The sequence below is a fragment of the Molossus molossus genome, unplaced genomic scaffold, assembly GCF_014108415.1.
Source record: "Molossus molossus isolate mMolMol1 unplaced genomic scaffold, mMolMol1.p scaffold_m16_p_9, whole genome shotgun sequence".
Classification (NCBI taxonomy): domain Eukaryota; kingdom Metazoa; phylum Chordata; class Mammalia; order Chiroptera; family Molossidae; genus Molossus; species Molossus molossus.
In genome coordinates this window covers 73,077,536-73,097,412 of record NW_023425403.1, presented here as the reverse complement: position 1 = coordinate 73,097,412, position 19,877 = coordinate 73,077,536, and the positions used below count along the sequence as shown (strand labels likewise).

The following is a 19,877-nucleotide window of genomic DNA, read 5'->3' as shown; positions in this document are numbered from 1 at the left end:
TTGAAACTATTTTTGAATAATAATTTTCTTTAATATATGCTAATTTTGATACATTAGTGTTTCATGAGTGACAAGTACAAGATATTATATCACTTTCTGAACAATAACACTTTCCCATTACTCTTTCACTTAATACTACTAATTAAGTGATTTGCTTTTGCCTACTTTAAAAATAAGGATGTCAAGAAAATAGGTTCTGAATTTCCAAGCTTTTGCAGAAGTCATTTTTTATATAAAGTCTTTACTTTTTATCTTCATGTTATACAGAATCTGAGCATTAAAAGCTATCATAAAAGAAGCAAGATTCCAGAACCTTTTTTTTAAAACATAAGTGTTTGAGATCCTTTGAACAACGTGTGTCAAGACAGACTACGAATGCAGAAACACCTCACTAAAAGAAACAACAAAATCAGGACAAAGAGGCAAATGAAAAAAAAAAAAAAAGGAAAGAAGCAACCATAAAACACAGAAGTATGCTACGACATTTTTTAGGTGAACGTTATAAGTACACAAAAGTTGTTAATAATAACTTGCTTCTATTTACAAATACTTTAACACTGACTTACAAGTGTCCACTAACGTTGTTAACAGCACAATAGGTTTAATGCTTAGCTTTTTAAAGTTTTGTTTGAAGTATAATGTCAAGTATAGCAGTCCCAGCACAAATCAATGACAAAAAGAGCACAATTTTCTAACTGGATATGTTTGTCAGTCATTCTAATCCATGGAACTTTCTTACTCTCCAAATGCATATTCTATTGTTCATAGCAGCAGCCCAGGGTCAAAATAAAATGCAATTAAAAAAAAAAAAAAAGGAATATTTGCACAATGGAGAGAGATCTCTGGAGAGTTTAATCAATTCTAGTAAACAAGGTCACATGGCTAGTAGAACTATCTTCTCTCTTATGTGGTGAAACATTGTATCCTCCATGGTGCTAACACAAAGTTATGAATATCCCTGCTACAAGGGGCGTAGTGGTGGAGATCTACTGAATACATAAAGCTCTGACACACACAGTATTAGCATGTCTATTTCGAGTAAAGTTATTAGGTCCCATACAGCCTTGTTTGTTTTTGTTCTTTTTTAGAGTTGGTGCTCCTTAGGACTCTCAACAGCACCACCTGCTTGTTTATATGACTTCAGATTGGCCAGAGGAATGTCTGTCATGTGGCTGCCGTTGTTGAAATGGCCTTCATTGGGGCCATACTGCTTACGGTCATTGAACTGGTTCCTGTTGCCATCTTCTTTCCAGGCTCTGGTAAGGGTGTGCCCATTCACAAGCTTGTCCTTCTTGACCCATTCTTTCTGGGGTGCAAAAGTAGAGAGAGGAGACTTGGGGTGTTGATACGGACCCAAGCCAGGAGGCATCCAGCAATTATCGGAGTGACCCAACACCAAGCACTCCTGAGTGCACATCTCTGTCGCTTCAGCTAATCCGCGGGGGCCCAGGGGCCCATCTGCAGAGGGCAAGAGACAGAGGAAACAAGAGAGGATAGTGGTTAGAATTTTCACTTAAAATGATCTCCTAGAGAAACAGCACATTGGTGATCTCATTTTCTCATGAAAAGTACATTAAGTTAAACAGTTCAATAATATCTTTTCTCTATTCTTTTAAGAATAACATAGAAGGAATCAAATTTCTTGTTGTGGAGGTAAGAATGATCTCTTTTGTTCAGTAAACCTTTGTTTATATCCAGGGGGGAAAAAAAGATAGGAAAATAGATAAGTAAACCGATAGAAACCTAGATACACAGATAGATATGGACAAACAGATATACCCATATGTGTATGGTATGATGGGAACATGGGTCCCTTCCCATGCCCCCCTACCCACTCTGTGGGAATATAGTGAAGGCCATCTAAAATGTACTGAGACCTTGGGAACCTGACCAGCAACTCAGTCTAAGAAAAGCCAAAGAGAAACTGCTTCTAGATGTGAGCCCGGACTGTGAACAGCTAGCGTTTTGCTCTCACACAGCTTGCACACAGGCGGCCCTCCTCCCCTGCAGGCCCTGTCTTCTGCACTCCACCAAACCTCATGTTGGAAAAGTCTGGGTGGCAACAGAGCAATAGTACCGGCCGCCCCACCCCCTGCCGCCAGCCGACAGTCCAGATGGTGCTTAGCGGGACAGTTTCACTGGTGGCAGCCGGCGTGGCAGTGAACTTCACCTGTCGTCCAGGCCACCCCTGGTGAGCACATACGTCCTAGCGAACCCCTGTCTCTCACAGCCAGTCCTCTGGGTTGTTTCTTTGGAGTCTACAAACAGTACGCTGAGCTTTCCGAGGACCTCAGCACATTGTGTAACTCCATGCTGCACCATTTCTGATCAACTCTTTCTGGGGCATATGTATTATTACTGATTTAAGTCCCAATTCTTAGCAAAGAACTGGTATTTATGAGAAATTATAAAAAATAGGAAACTGTATGTGCAATATTGAAGACTATGTAAATACTGACGTTCCATGGAAAAGCACTACTTAAAATATATTATTAAACCTGGCTGGTGTGGCTCAGTGGATTGAGCGTCGTCCCAGGGACTGAGAGGTCCTGGTTTGATTCCTGGTCAGGGCACATGACTGGGTTGTGGGCTTAAAACTGGGGGAGGGGGGGACATACAGGAGGCAGTAGATGAATGTTTCTCTCTTTTCTCCCTTCCTTTCTCTCTAAAAAATTAATAAAAACACATTTAAAATTTATATATTATTAAAAATAAATACTCTAAATAAATAAATATTTGAAATGGTTATACAGAATATTGTTTTTTCATGTGTATATTTGATTTAGACATGAAAATAATTTTCAACATTAAAAAAAATAAAATGAAATAATTATTTAAAGAATACTTTTATTACAGTATATTACTAAAGGCACACCTGGTCTTATAAAAGCATTCTGAAATTCAAGTAAGAAAAGAAGCAATTTGATTCCAAAGACAGCATTTGCTTCCTTCCGAGCTTAACCTATTTTCAAGATTTGTAATGTACAAAACTATAGCTAAATTGCAAATTGGATCACATGGAGTCTAATATTCAGGGGCAAAAATCATCATAGATATTTCTCTTTTATTTATTTAATTTTTTTTTTTTTTTTTTTTTTTACCAGCAGGCAATCTAGAACAAACATTTTGACCATGATTTCAAAGGTGAAGTCTTCTGTGATTGTGCAAAAATATCAGCCCAGTTACTGAAAAACAACAGCCAAGTAGTTAAGGAAAAAGTTATTTTTTGTTGTTGTTTTTCTCCCTTGATTAAACAGTCAAGTGATAAGTGATAGCTTGGAAATTAGGAATTGATTTTAGGAATGAGGTTAAGTGGATAGGTAAGAACGCCCGAGGCATAAAGCAATTTGAAAAGCAGAGTCATCAGAATAAAAGTGCAGAAGAGAATGCAGAATTCATACCAGCAATTTTGCCTAATGAACAATTAAAATAAATAAAGAATTAAAATGTAGATCTTTGCTAAAATCCAAGTTAGTTACTAAGATTTTTAAGGTGTCCAATAATTGTGGGTTTTTTATTATATGGCCAACTACTTGTTTTAATAACATTCAATTCTTTCTCGTACGTTAAACACCACCTGCTGAGACAGGCAGTAGTTCACAGCAAATACCTGAGACCACAAAACACGGGCACCATCAGCACTGACACTGGATGTGGGGAAAAAAACCCAACTGTGGCTAAAATGTACTTCTCCACAAGCTCAAATTTTAAGTTGTTTTTATAATCTAAAATATGCTGTTGAGAATAATCTTAAAATTCCTTCCCACTGACTCTTTCGTATGCCCATTCCCTCAAAAGTGAACAGTTTTATTTTGTTTAGACACATGTTTATTATGTAAAACTACTTCTCATAAATCTCCGATGATTACTTTCTTCCTTGGATATTTAATTTAAACTTCTCTACGAGTCTTTCTTTGCCCTCCAAATTCTGCCCAAGTTTTAAACGTTCAATCCAATTTCTCCCTTTCAGGTTTGCTTTCCTGTGCTCAGTGACTGTATCCAGAGAGCTAAGATTTTTCCCAAACTGATTCATCCTTCTCATATTAGGATCACAGGCTGAGAAGACGTTTTCACCTGGCCTGTTAAAAAAAAAAAAAAAAAAAAAAATTTTCTTTATTTATTTGAGAGAAAAAGGAAGGGAGAGGAAGAGAGAGATAGAAACATCGATGAGAGAGAACATTAATTGGCCACCTCCTGCATGCCCCCCACTGGGGATCGGACCCACAACCTGGGCAGGTGCCCTGACCAGGAGTCGAACCAAAGACCTCTTGGTGCATGGGTCGATGATCAACCACTGAACCGGACTGCCCTGTTTTCATTTAATTACAGACTCTGTCAAGGGTCAGCTTATTTCCTACATACTACAGCCAGCTTCCAAAACTCGACCAATTCATGTTTCATAGGCACCTGGAGGATTTCCACAGATCTTCCCTTATCAATAAATAACAACTTTCTTAATTGAGCTCCCTCTGTTCTTACCTTAATGACATTTTTCTCTTTTGAGGGAGGGAGCCTCTACATTCATGAGACTCCGTTCTTATTTTTGTTTCCCCAACTAGACTTAAAACATGTTGATGGGGAAAAAAAAAAGATTTATCAGTCTTCTGATTCCTCATCGTTCTAAGCAATAAGAATGGTCGATGAATAATGTTACTTGTCAATTAAAATTTTATGAGATTGAGAATGTACTGAGAAATGATTACGGATATCGCCCCCTTAAAGCTAGACCTCATATACTTATAATAGAAGATGCTGATTTCACAAACATCAAGCCAAAAGCTTCCTTAACAACACATCTCTGCCTAGCAATACTTTGTGACAGTTCATAAAATAATTATTTAACTTCTCTGTTAAATACATTCACTCCTTTCTAGACATCAGTGGAGATAATGTAGCCAATCACCAATTTGTTGTACAATATATCCTGAGGCCAAACCTTAATCTTTACTTTTCTAGAACCACTAATGTTTCTTTTCTTATTAATATCTCCATAGGGGGCGGGGAGAGCTTTTCAGCTGACAGAACCAGATTTTAACTGAATTCATCAAAAAAGACAGGATAGAGAATATGCAAATTTATTTTTAATATGGCATTATCTAACATGTATTGTCTTCTTATTAAATTAAGACCTATTAGCCAAGGGTTGAGAACAATGTTTGTGTACTTACAGGTAAATGTAGACCCCAAGTCTTCAGCACTGAGTGACACAATTTAACAAAGAGTACATTTTCGTTTTTCATACATTTTCAGAACCAGTAAGCTTTATTTATTTATTCCACCCATATTTACTGAGCATGTACTATATGCTGACACTGTGACAGGTACCAAACATTAACAGTAAACAAAGCAGCTGTCATCACTATCCTCATGGAGCTTTGGGCCTCTCCGGGAAAACAAATAATTGCCTTAAAAGTCGTGCACTGAAAGGGGAGAAAACTGTCACTGGGAAGGAATGGGAGGCAGTTAGCTGACTTACGGAGGCATGTCCCTATGCAAGGTACCAGAGGGTCTTGGTTTGTTCAAGCTATATCCCATCCACTGTTTTCTGCAAGTTTTCACAGATCGTTGACAATTTAAAACATCTGTGGTTCAAATGTCTGTGTACTATTTAAAATCATTAACTTGCAAAATATTGCGTTTCTGTCCATCACATAATATTAACGGCTCTGTGAAAACTGACCTTCTTGTGATCCATTTATGTAAATAAATTTGGACACGTTTGATAAAGTCTATAAATAAATTTATAGAAGTGTTTCGATTCTCAGGTAAGTCCTTTAGGTACCCGATTGTTATGTACAATTTAAAGATCCATCAAAAGATGAGACACAATACACCACTCGGATGAAAGCCAGTCGTTTTAGAGTTGTAGGGGAGAAAACGCCACCAGGCGGGGCTACAGGGAGCTGCACCAGGAACAGCATAACAGCGAGGCCAATTGCTGGCTGCTTCCCTACAGCTGGGTTAGCTAGGTCCCTAGGGCTCTCTGTGAAATGACTAATTTGAGTAGCTCCTCAGACTATAGGGCATAGGGGCTGTCCCAAATCACCTGGTCCCTGACCTCTGGATTATTAGAGTGGGTGCACAGTGACCCAGGAGTCCGATAGCTCTGTACGAAAGTGGGGAGTTATGGACTTACTCAAGTAGGGAAACTGACCAACCTCTTGTCAGGGCCTCAGACCTGGGACAAGAGAGTCTTAAAAAAAAAAGGTTCAAAAAAAAAAAAAAATCAGTAAGCAAATTGGTTATGTTCTTGATACTGTCAGTTGTATTGTTGGAAAATATAATTTGTTTTATGCTTCGGCAAATTTTTATTTTGGGACATGATATTAAACTGAAAAGTTTCCTTTTTTTTATTTGTAACTATATAACTCTTAGTAGTTACCTCATATCAAAAGAAAAAAAGGTTTATTTTGGGAAATAATAATGCTTGCAAGTTTTCTTCTATAAGTCTGTTTCATGAATTGGTAAAAAGAAAAAAATATTTTTGGTGATAAATTTTTTAAAGGAACACAGTCATTCCACTGGTTCCCTGAAACAGTCCCTGCCCTTTAAAATTTTATAATCTGAAGCATGCTAAACACTGAATTGTTTCAAATTTGTTTCTCTCATTTTCAGAGCCACTAAATAAAAATTTTAGGCCTTTGTGAAAAGGAGAAAAACATTATTTAAAAAGCATTGATATGGAATAGTCATTTTCCAAAATATGGTTAAAAATAATCTATAATTTTCCATCAAATACACAGCATTAAAATATCAGGAAATTTTGACTAATATGGAAAAATGTACAAGCAATACAATATTCTTAATCTTTGACATATAGTTATTTTTAATGTTAGCACTATAAGAAATGGTATTGATAAATAATTATATTTGGTTTTCGTTTATACATTTTCTGAATGAGCATTTATTAAATACCTAACATATATCACATGAATTCTGGATTCTTAATAAATGTCTTGAGATTTCACCCAAGTGAGCTCACTCATGCATGTGTTATTCCTGTTTCTCTATTTTTTTGTATGTGTCTATTTTATAAAGTTTTATTTGTGCAACATCATACACTATTTAGTATCCAGATTAGGATTCCAAACTGCTTGTCAATAGTTTAAACCTTACACCAATTAATTTTCTTTCTCTTAAAAAGAATTATCCCCCCACCCCATCATGTTTTCTTTTTAACCCAAAAATATATAATGATATTTTCCCCTAAACCTAAATTATTTGTCCCCTTTCACAGTCCGCAATCCTTGAGTTTGATTATCACGCCTGATTTCTGATTCAAGTACTGACAAAAGCATACAAGCCATCTGTCTCTGCATAAAGATGTTGACAGCAGAAACAAAAGCGTATTACAAAAGCTTCTTGAAAGTTTTGTTAATATTTATACCAGGTTTTAATATATTTCCCTCTCCCTCTCTGCACAACTCACCTTCTCACTCAAAACCAAACAAAACACTTTTCCTGTGGTTTAAGCAACAGCTGTCAGAGAGCTGCTTGAATTGCTAACTTTGAAAGACGCCGATGTAAAATGCGAAGCAATCCACGTTAATGGATCTCCAGCTATACTTAAATGGTGGGATACTTGAGTGAGCCTTGATCTCATTTTATTATACCCGGAAGCAGAATTGTTACTTCATTGATTAACTCACTGCTGTAATTACAAGTAGCTGCTGGCCTGTTGACCACCTGCTTTTCAACCTAATGACTTGAAGCTCTTTAATTCCAAAGCTAGAAACTTGATGTTGAAAAAAAAAACAATCATGAGACCTTCCTATTCCTGGTTAGGCGTCATACCATATGAAGGTCTGGCCTTTGATAGGAATGAATTTTCCTTAGAATTTTTACTGTTGGGTAAAATAAGACAAAGCAGACTGCTAACATTGAATTATAAAAGATAGGGTCGTTTTTATAGCATGTTGGATCAAACTCATCACGGTTCACTTAATTTTTTCATTTTGTCATTTTTACTACAGATATATATCTTGCGTGCAAAACATAACTGATTGTCGTGTTATCGTGACTGTTTTGTGGTAAGGGCCTATAACACTATTTTTATGCAGAAATTTGTTGTTTCCATTTTGCTATGTTTTCACAAGATATTATCACCCTAGCACAAGGGTAGAATGAAGAGTTGTGCAGCATTAAGCACCTGAAATTGAGAGATGCCTTCACTGACTGAGATCTGCTGAAGCAGTTGCCCTGATATTTAGGCACAGTGATGAAATTCTTTACTTTCATGTAGGCAGGCCTTTTCCCTATCATCTTGGCTCACACATGCTGTTATTAATAAACAAAACAAAACAAAAAAATCTTCATTTTCATACTTGTTCCTTGCCTTAATCAATCTTCCTATAATGAAATGTCAGGGAAAGAAACATATGCACCCACTTATTTTAAGTTTATTTTAGTTATCTCTAGGAGATCAATACAAAATATATTTATTATTTTTACTAGCTCATTTTTACCCTTGGTTTATTTGTTTTCTTTATTTTTTGAGACAAGATGTAACTGAATAACAATTGCTTATCATTTTTGTGGAGTATCTTGAATGGAAAGCGAAAGCTAACTGTTTCTGTAAATCCAGAGGGCCTGGGAAAATGTCACGAAGATCCACTGGAGAGGCACCCCTGCTCTGCACTATTTCATCATAATTTTCTATATTTATTAAACAGTTGCGATTACAAATAAAATCAATTTATTTACTTCCAATCTCAATATGTCAAAATTAATTTCAAATATAAAAGTTGGCATGATAAAGAAAGGGTATTGTTAAGCATTGCCCATATTCCCTTTTGATGCTTTCTTACTCTTTTTATTTTTTAATTTTTTTTTCTTCATTGATTTGAAAGAAAGAGGAAGGGAGAGGGAGAGAGAGGTAGAAACATCGATGAGAGAGAACATCGACTGGCCGCCTCCTGCATGCCCCGCACTGGGGATTTGGCCCACAACCTGGGCATGTGCCCTGACCGGGAATTGAACCAGCTACCTCTTGGTACATGGGTCAACGCTCAACCACTGAGCCACACCGGCCAGGCGATGCTTCATTTCTATTCAGATCACATTAAACCATGCCCAGTCAATGCTTTCGAATCAATGTTACATGGGCACAAATATTAGTTATCATTCTGCTCTTATTATACAGAAAGAGTGTGTAAATGTCATTGTCATTGTCACTCAGATTTTTATATGGAATAATATAGCATAATTATGGGAACAGTTTGAATTCAAAAATAGACTTGGCAAATGTTAGTATACTTATGGGAAAAAAATGTTTCCCATTCATTCATTCCATAATTTTAATTTGATCATATGGTAGGTTCAAGTGATTTTGCATGAAATATCTAAAATCAGAACCAACCCAGAAATCTCAAGTCACATGATCAACATAGCTTCCGCAAACAGAAAATAGATTCAAACAATAAATTAGCATGGACTTTGTGAAAGTGATTTTAGATTTCCCAGCTCTTAAGCTCTCATTTATCAATTGAGAGTAAAAGACTAGATTTTGATGCATGACCCCTACTATCCTCTTATTTCTTAATTAAACGGCACTGTGGTTGGTCTTAGATAATCAAACTTTTCCAAGTTATATTTGTTTTACTAATGAGAAGCTCAAGACAGGGCAAAGAAATTATAAATCAATTGTTCCTATAGATACTCTATTACTTGGATCATGTTTAGGTTTGAAATGAGAAACTATATTTAGAACATGGTTTATATTTCTAAATCTAAGTAAACACCTCATGGTTTAATCAGGACTTTACCTTCTCGCTCAGATTTAAACACAGCGCTCTGGATGTCTCAGCAGTCACCTTGAGAAACAAACGCAAAAAACCGACACCAGCAGGATTTGACAAAACCTTCCTTAACAAGTAAACAAGGATTAAATGTTTTACACGTTCCTCATACAGAATTTTGTCCTTGGTCACAGATGAAAAGTCAACATTTGCAGATGGACACAGTCCAAATACAATCACACGTGTCCAGCCCAAGCAGCGGATTCTCTGCCTGAGAGGATATTGCTATTTGGACAGACTTTACAGCTCACAAGAAATGAAGAGCACTTCCTTGTAAATCTTTCGCTTTCTTCTGCATGGCATGAATATCAGCGGCGTTTTTCTCATCTGCTGGAGCTAATCGCCGAAAAGAAAATTATCTTTGGTAATTATATTTATTCACCATTGGTATTTGATGTTGCAATCAATTGAATGGGGATGGTCTAAGGAGACGGGCTTTCATGGATTATTTAAATGAACTTTCAGATTTTGACCAAATTGCTTGATGTGGAACTCCTTATTTACATTGACGTGGATCATATGTACTTTCTTTTATAGTTTACCATTTTTATTAAAAAATCACGTTTGATATCTTTCATTTTAGCCTGGCTGATGTGGCTCAGTGGTTGAGCATCGACTCATGCACCAAGAAGTCACCGGTATGATTCCCGGTCAGGGCACATGCCCAGGTCCTGGACCCAATCCCCAGTGGGGGGCACGCAGGAGGTGGCCAATCAACGTTCTGTTCTGTCTCATCGATGTTCCTCTCTCTCTCTCCCTCTCCCTTCCTCTCTTTCTAAAATCGATAAAGAGAAAAAAAATTTTTTAAACGTTTCATACACTGTCAGTTCCTGAATTATTCTCCATTTCTTGAAATTTGCATCATTTCTCAAAAAATGATAAATATTTGACACATGAGCTTTAAAGAGCAAATCTAAGGTGTTAAGGAACGCAGTGATTCTTTGCGGATTGCTTTCAGGCCGAGATCCAAGTTAAACTGAAGTGACATACACTCTTTTGCCCTCTTTAACTCCAGTTGCGAGACTGAAACCAGGCCAGCAGTATGCAATAGTGTGAAGTAATTTGCTTTCACACAATGTCCACTGTTTCCCGTATTTCAGGTATATTTATATCAGAATGAGAGAAAAAAATATATAAACTGGTGAAATTAATTTTCATTTGCCCAGTATTTTCTGATCATTTTTACCTGGGACACTATGACCACAACCTCATTCCTCTCCTGGTCCCTGGGCTAGAGAGTCTATTTCTCGAGTTCTTCAGAGAGCACAGAGACTCTTCTTAGGTGATGAAAACATTGGAAAATTGGGGGGAAATATTTTACCAATACCCCAAAATAATGATTTAAAGATTTAACCCTTTATACACTTTAAAAGTTGTCTGAAGGATTATGTTTTAAACAAAATAAAATATCACTCTGTCCAGGTGGTTCAGTTGTTTGGAATTTCATCCCACACACCAAAAGTTTGTGGGTTTGATTCCCAGTCAGGGCATGTACCTAGGTTGTGATCCCTGGTCAGGGCCAGGGTGCAAGAGGCAACCAATAGATGTTTCTCTCTCACATCACTGTCTTCTCTCTCTCTCTCTATCTCTCTCTCTCTCTCTCTCTCTTTCTCTCTCTCTCTCTCTCACTTCCTCTCTCTCACAAATCTATGAAGCACATTCTCTGGTGAGGATTAAAAAGAAGATTTACTGGGTGGGACTAACATAGTCAACATAATCATGCATGTCCTTGAAAAGCAAGGAATTTCCTATAGCTAGTAGCTGAAGGGAGCTCCGATTTCAAGCACAGAAAGGATTCTGTGTGCTATTGCTGACTTTAAAGATGGAAAGGACCACATGGAAAGTATCCGAGAGAAATCTAATTACTAAGAGCAACCGCTGCTGGGCAGCCAGCTTGACAACAGGAATCTCAGTCCTACAACCACAAGGAATTAAATTCTGCCAAAAGCCTGAACAAGATGGAAAGTGGATTCTTTCTCAGAATCTCCAGAGAAGAGTCCAGTTTAGCTGACACTTTGATTTTGGCTTTGAGAGACTCAAAGTATCTAAGTCCACTTGGATTTCTGAGATAATACATAGATGTGTAGAGAACTCACTTAGAGATACAATACGGCTCCAGCAGCAAAGGTGTCTGGGAAATGTTAGACTCTCTGCTTAACCCTTTGTGACTGTTGAACTCTCTGTTCCCACATGCTTGGCTGACTACCCAGAAGCATGAAATGCCGCACAAAGATGACAAACCAAGATACATGTCATGCTCTGAAGGGGGTTAATTAATGTACGGAGTGTGATAAACTGATGTCATCTGTTAACCTGGAATGCATTGTTCTTCCTGGTAGTCCACAGGACTACCCACCATGTGGTTTTACTATTCACCTCTTATAAAAAGGGATCTGGCCAACCACCACTGGAAGCAGCTGCTTTGCCCATGTATGTAAGTTTCTCCCATTAAATAAATCTCTTATGAATCTGAAAAATGCTACCTGTCAAGACTTTGGAATCGATCATGAATTTAGACATTTGGGGCTTTCCCCCAACAGATGGGAACTATGATCATACATATCTGTTGCTCTAAACTGCTAAATTGTAGTAATTTTGTTATTAAGCAATAGAAAACAAATGCATTAGTCCTTTACACAATCAGCAATTGCTTTCCTACAAACCTGCAGCCCAAGCCACTATTATTTTCTACTAGATCTCTCTTGTTTCAATCTTTTAACATTCAATTCTCCAGTTGATAACTAGAGGCATATATATTAATTACATATCTGTTAATGATAAATATATAACTAACACATTTATATTGGTCTTCTATTGTTGCTGTAAAATATTACCACAAACTTAGTTGCTTAAAGCAACATAAATGTATCCTCTTACAGTTCCAGAGATCAAGCCTGATATAAATTTTACTGGGTTAAAGTGAAGATATCAACAAGGATGGTTTCTTCTAGAAACTCTGAGGGGAGAATCCATTCCTCTCTCTCTCTCTCTCTCTCTCTCTCTCTCTTTCTCTCTCTCTTTATTAGCTTCTCGAGGCCATCCATAGTCCTTAGCTTCTGAGTCCTTCCTCCTTCTTCAAAGCACATTACTCCAACCTCCACTTTTCTTATCACTTCACGTTCTCAAACTTTTCCTGATTTACTCTCACGAGGACCACTGTGATTACATTGTGCCCATGTGGATAATCCAGAATAATTTCCTTATAGCAAATCTCTTAATTTAACCACATCTGCAAAGTCCCTTTTGCCAAGTAAGATAACATGGTCACATGTTCTGAGGACTAGGATGTGCATCTATTTGAGGGCTTTGCCACCTAATGCAGCCTGGTAGGCAGACGACCTCACTTGTTTGCTTTCAGTCCCATCAGAGTAAACGCCACACTTTCCATGGCCCAGGAAATCGCCCATGATCTGGCTTCTGCCCAGCTGTCTGATCGTTTACACCTACTTTGTCCCTTGTTCTGCTACAGTGACTTTCTTCCTATGCCTCAGACTCACCAAGATGAAGAAGTCTCAGAGCCTTTACATTTACTGTAATTTGTGTCTGGACTATCCTTCTCATTGGCCTTAGAGTTACTCATTCTCTAACTTTAGTTAGCTGTATCCTCCAGTTCAATTCTTCATAGAGGCATTTCCTGACCACCTTATAAGAACAAATACTATGCCCTACCCAGTCACTTTCTATCCCTTTACACGACTGTATCGTTCTTGATAGAACCCGTTACTACCTTTCCACTGGAGATTTGGCCCACAACCTGGACATGTGCCCTGACCAGGAATCGAAACTGCAACCTCTTGGTGCATGGGTCAACGCTCAACCAGTGAGCAACACCAGCTGGGCAGAAAGGGTGATTTTAAAAGAGGCTAATATGGCATAATTGATTACATATAAAATACCACAGGGAAATTCATTGTTTTAACTCAGTTGTATATAGAGAAAAACTATTCTAAAAAAGCAAGAATATAATGTTATATTTTGAAAGAATTTCCTAAGGAAACTGTTGATATGCCATTACTTTGTTATTGAGAGTAGCCTGTGCAATGGGTGTTGTGGAGAGAAATCTCGCCTTCTCGGGGTGATGCACAGGATTACCCATTCCAAATTAAAATGTATGTTTCTTTCTGAACACACCTTGCAAATCCAGAGAAATTACTTCATTTACATAGGTTTTTGAAGATAAATTTGTCTCTTAAAATAATAATGTGAATTTTATAATGTCTATATAAATTTTGCGGAGATTTTCTGCAATATCTTCTTCACTGTCTATTGCCAGAGATTAGTTTTCTGATGATAGAAGACAAGTTGCATTCCTGTAGTATTTCACTATTTTATTGGTAGTTGACCATAAGTCCCAACTATTCAATAAATATAATGTCACATTTATCATAAAACATTATTAATCATCTTTATGATTTTATATTATGAGACATGAATCACTTATTTTTCTAGAATAGAAATATTGTGTCCATCATCAATGTTTGATTAACATTTAATCAAAATATTTAATCTGAAATATTTTAAAATTTCTCAAGATTATGTCTGATGTTTACATTCAGAATTTGAGGCAAACTAGTATTACTCTCAGAGTCAAGTTTCTTAGTATGAGAACAAAACAGGGGAGATGGATGGCCATTTTTTTCTATACCTGAAAAAAAAATTCTTGGTGAGCAAAATTTGACCTTGTCTTCTGCGGGGTTGCCTTTTTTCTTCCTCTGGGTTATTTTAATAATTTATTTGAAGGACTTGTGGCTAATCACACTTGCTTTCTATCTAAATCCACTATAATTAATACATTTTTATTATCTTCCAATCTGTCTCATCAAAATGACCTGTCTCTTGGGCATAATTGGTGGTGGGCTACTGTAATAAGCTCATTAATCTTACAGTGTTATTGACCAAAATGCTAAGTGTTATCCTTTGGAAGGATATACACACTTCAGTAAGAGCTTTATAGAGCTGCCTCAGTGCAAACACATGAATGTCTGAGACATGGTGGCAGCTGAATGTGACTTTGAGATAGTGAAAGCTTTGAGGCACCCATCAGATGGCACTTTGAGAGTATGCCTCCCTGTGAGTGGGCACAGCTTAGGTATCTTTCAATGTCCTGGCAAGTGTGAGATGACACTGGAAAGGATTAATTAAACAGACTTTAATAAGGAGGTTTTTGTGGAACATGGGCTGGAGAAAGTGAACAAGTCAGGAGTGGTGGAGGAGGCAAGGACCTAAAAAAGTAGAAAAAGATTTCCACTCCTAAGCCTAAAGGGTAGGGGACAAGGAGGACTCAGGTACCTGGAATTTAGAAGGAACGATGAAAGAATCAAAAGAATATATGCAGGAAACCAGAGAATGAGTAGGCTAGATAACTTGTAATATAAAAGAGAAGAACAAATGTTAGAAAGTTTTTGTTTTTAATTTTTTTCCTAGAAATCAACAAATATAAAGCCAATAAATGTCCTCTGAGATCACCTTCCAGTTCGAATCTGAACTTGAAACACTTGACTGGCCTAAACACAACTTCAACTCTTTTGTGGCCATCTACCGCTAACCCTGACAAGTGTCGTCAGTTTAGAAACAATACTTCTTATTAACTGAGACCTTAATTAATTAAGCTAACTAATTTATTAGTTAAATGATATTTAAGCCAATTATTTGGATATTAACTCAGAATACATATCATTAAAAATGCAGAACAGCCTTATAAGTTGATGTAAAGAGAACTAGTGAGAATGTGTGAAATATTTCATTGTCTCTTAAAATATTTAATTTAAAAACTTTGAAAAGCTGCACTTTATAAACTCACCAAACACTGCACTCTTTGTATACATGGATTATTACAAATTGACTAACCTAGTTTATCTTCATGGGAAGTAAAAATTATTAATAAATTTATAAATTTCAGCTTCTGTGTTGTTTTATTTTATATAGGATAGTATGGTTAAAACACCTGATTCTTGTTCCAGTACTTGAGTTGGCCTCTGTGCCTCAGTCTACCAGGTCAATAAAATCACAAGACATTTGGCTCTTGACAAATATTATCAATACTGTTTAGACTGTGAGTTTGTTTCTCTCTAAGAGAAGTGAACTACACAGTGAACCTTTACTTTTTAATCTAGATGACAGTCAAAGGTTCCAAGATCTGTGAACCTTTGGCAAGATTTATAAAGTTAAGTTGTCATCTAGATCAATTGGTATGGCTTTGGTTCAAAATCAATCACTAAGAGTATTTTTTATCTGGCTGAAATACGCCCACATGCTCTCCTTGTCAGAGTGGACTGTAAATAGAACTTCAACAAACAGCATATTTTACTACTGTGTATAACTAATAAATTACTTGGAGTTATTACTTGGGAAATATGTACGTATATGAATCCACCTATCTACCCATAATCTCTTCATCTTAGAGTTACCAAGTTGACAGTGGTACTCTTTTAATTACTATAAGTATATTCTGCTGGTATTAATGAAATTCTCCAAGCCTCATTTTACTAATCAATGATATAGACGAGAGAAAATGACATGGTGCCATCGGCTTAACTGGATTATTTTAGATCACATACACCTTGAGTATGCTTTGAAACACTTTTCATGAAGTCAAACTCATTTTTTCTGATAATTATTCTTAAAACCACTAAGAGATATTTTCCTTTCAGTTGAATATGCTACAACCTCCTTATGCAGAGCCTGAGACATGTACCTGGTGTTGCTACACTTGCTACACAATCATGTCTGATGGGCTCCTGAAATGAACTATAAATGTATACTAGTGATTACAAATTGCTCTGTACAGTCTATGCTATAAAGTTGAAGAAAGTCGAAGTCATGAATCAAGAGACATACCATAGGTTTTCCTCAGATACAGGGAATTAATTTTCCATTAGATTTTTCTGCTTCTGATATAATATTCAATGACTTTTTTTTAATCTGCTTTTTTATAAGAAGTGAAGTTTTGATATTATAATTAATTTTTAAAAAGTGAGCTTAGCAGGTGTGGGTCAGTTGGTTGAGCATCGTCCTGTGCACCAAGAGGTTGCTGGTTTGATTCCTGGTCAGGGTACATGCCAGGGTTTCAGGGTCCATCCCCAGTGGGGGGCATGAAAGAGTCAGCCGATCAATGTTTCTCTCTCCCCCTCCCCCTATAAAATCAATAAAAATGTATTTTTAAAAAAGTAAACTGGAAAGTGCAGCAGTGAAATATATTTTTCTTATATAAAGATCAGATTTTTGAAGTTAGTATCTAAGTGACTGAGCATAAATGAAGGCTGATGTGACACTGACAATGTTTTTGTATCTATATTAAAATATTTGTGATGACTGTATGGTCAGCACTTCTACTTTAGGAGCTAATGCTGTTTGAAAGTGTGTTGTTTGGCTGACTGCCTACCCAAGAAGAGTCCTTTGAATCCCTAAGATGGTCAGGTCAGTGCATGAAATTCAAAGCAGTTTTCACTTGTCTGTTTAATTAAAATGGCCATATAGATGAACATGTCGTGTCTGCAAATTTATATAGCATTTATTTTTTTTAATTCTCTCTACTTGCTATATGATAAGGTTAGCAATCAGTACGTGTGTTTCCTGAACGCTACAAGATTTGAAATTACTATTTAGTGTTTTCTCCTTCCAGGCTGCTCAAAGTTCCTTCACTGTAGCTCCCTCTGGGGAAGATGTTTCCTCTCTTGTTATCTTTCTTTTGTTTCCTCTCTAGTTTAACACCACAATGTCTTTTGTACCTGCTACAATGTCAGTAGACTATAAATATTCTACACCATTAGTAGAATATATCACCAACCATTGGTAGATCCAAATCATAAGCGCGACTGATAAAATGACCCAAATCGCATTAACAGGTCCATATATTATAGTTTTGGGAGCCTGGATCGTGTGATTATTATTGTTATTTGGAATGGATGTTAAATTAGTGTCAGATCAATTTTGCTGTTTTTCTGAAGGACATGCTGAATTTATGAAGAAAAAAAAAAATCCTTCCATGACAAAATACTCCTGGATCACAATGTTCAAGTACCAGACAACGCGTACCAAAGGAATGAGAGTGTCCAGGCCATCCCGTTCTCTCTGGCTATCCCCACGGCAGATGTAAATTCACTTACGATCATTTTGGCTGAGATGATCAGTATTGATTGTAAAAATGGCCACAGCTCAGTTTGTTACATAGAGACACTGCCTCGGGGTTTAAAGACGTGAATCAAAAATCTGACACAGTGAAGTTCAACTTGAGTGGCAGCACCGAGTGAGGGCCAGCGCCTGGAAAACAAGCTGCATTTGAGGTGAGCTGGCAATCTGTCCCCCGTGTGATTGACCGCCTCGTACTGACATCTCTTTTCTACCATCTGCTTCCTTCGTGTCCCGAGAGAACGGCACAGGGCACATTTCCTCTGCCCATGGCACAGCACACCTGTCGGGGACGGCATGCACACCGTCCTTCTTCACCCGAGAACCTGTATTTTTAGATAGGAAAGTGCGCTCTGTGGGCACTGGAAATTATAGAGTCTAGGAACGAGCAACATGAAGTTTCCTGGAGTAGAGCCAATGATTTCCTAATTAGTATTTAGTGGACATTTTCATTTCATTTGCATATGCAAATATGTTCATTCTAAGCATTGCTAACAAAACTGGATGTATAGAAAAGCCCTATATAATTTCACGTCTAAAGGATTCCAAAAACTATAAAGTATAGCTGGTCAAGCTTTCTAGCTCTTGGTCTTTTTTTTTTTTTTAATTCTTCCAGTATTACTTATAATAGGAAAATTCCTCCATGGTGAACTATGGAACATTATGAGTTTCCATTTTGAGAAGCAGATATATGGTTTTCACAAAACTATGAAGATAGAGAAGGAAAGAATTCTTTACAGCATTTCCAGGTGTTCACATATTCAGCGTTTCCCTTTCTTGATAGGAACGGCAGTGCAGATGATAATTATACGGAATGATCGCCAAGCACCTCCGATGCCCTCTGGTTCTCTGGGGTTTGGTGACTGGCATATGTAGGAGAATAAGGAAACTGAACTCTAATAAACATTGTATTGTTTGTTTGTTTAACCTCACCCGAGGACATTTTTGCATTTATCTTTAGATAGAGTGGGAGGGAGAGAGGGAGGAAGAGAGAGAGAAACATTGACATGAGAGAAACACATCGAGTGGTTGCCACCCGCATGACCCCAACTGGGGCCAGGGACAAACTGCAACTGAGGTACATGCCCTTACCGGGAACCGAACCTGGGACTCTCTGGTCCGAGGGCCGATGTGCTAACCGCTGGCCAAACCAGCCATGGCTCTAATAAACATTTTAAATGAGAGTCTTCACACACACCAATACCTTTCTAGGACATTTGGCTTTATTTCAAAAATTAACTTTAGGAAAAGAACTATTATAGAATTTTCTTTGAGAGGAATTCTGTAGTTGTATGTACATACACTTGCACCTGGTACTACATTATTAAGAAACAATTCCAGAATAGCGAGTCACTTAGAGGCAATAGCAGATCATCGAAGTGTGCTTGTGTGTGTGTGTGTGTGTGTGTGTGTGTGTGTGTGTCTGTGTGTCTGTGTGTGTATGTGCATAGATAGAGTGATCACAAATAGTAATAACATGTAACACAAATAACAACATTAAAAAAAAAACACTGAGTCACTAAAGAAACAAAGAGTTGCTTGGTTTTGTTTGAAGAAATTAAAGTTTCATTTCTTTGGTTTCACTCTTGTAACTTGCATTTATTGCTTCTAAAGTCCAGATTTTATGGGCAGCACGGAGATCCTTCTATGATAAACTGCTTTTTATTTTGTCTTTATTTAATTGGCTTTGTTTTGATTTGGAACTCGTATTTTTGAAGCCGATGGTGGCATCGCATCTGAAGTGTGTGTAGAGTGTTTAAGGCAAAAATCCCAGTGTAGTCGAAACAACCCTTGAAGCACACTCAGCATGTCAAGTTGCTCAAATTATGAGAAACAGGAGGGAACGAAGAGAGCAGGCGTCCCATCCCCCGCGGCGGTGACTGGGGGCACGCTCACTCTCTGGGGAGCAGTGACTGGCAGGAGCAGGGCTTTAACTGCGTCTCTCTCCTCTGT

At 37.3% G+C, this 19,877-nt stretch overlaps 1 protein-coding gene across 1 annotated transcript in view; it reads right to left on the bottom strand.

Annotated features, from left to right (window-relative positions):
* Window positions 1–799: 799 nt before the first annotated feature.
* Window positions 800–19,877, bottom strand: part of PCDH9 (protocadherin 9) — an 894,020-nt gene continuing 874,942 nt past the window's right edge. Inside the window, exon 5 of the mRNA XM_036250264.1 lies at window positions 800–1,458. Within this exon, the coding sequence (XP_036106157.1) occupies window positions 1,085–1,458 (374 nt within the window). The 3' untranslated portion in view covers window positions 800–1,084. The remainder of the gene's footprint in view (window positions 1,459–19,877) is intronic.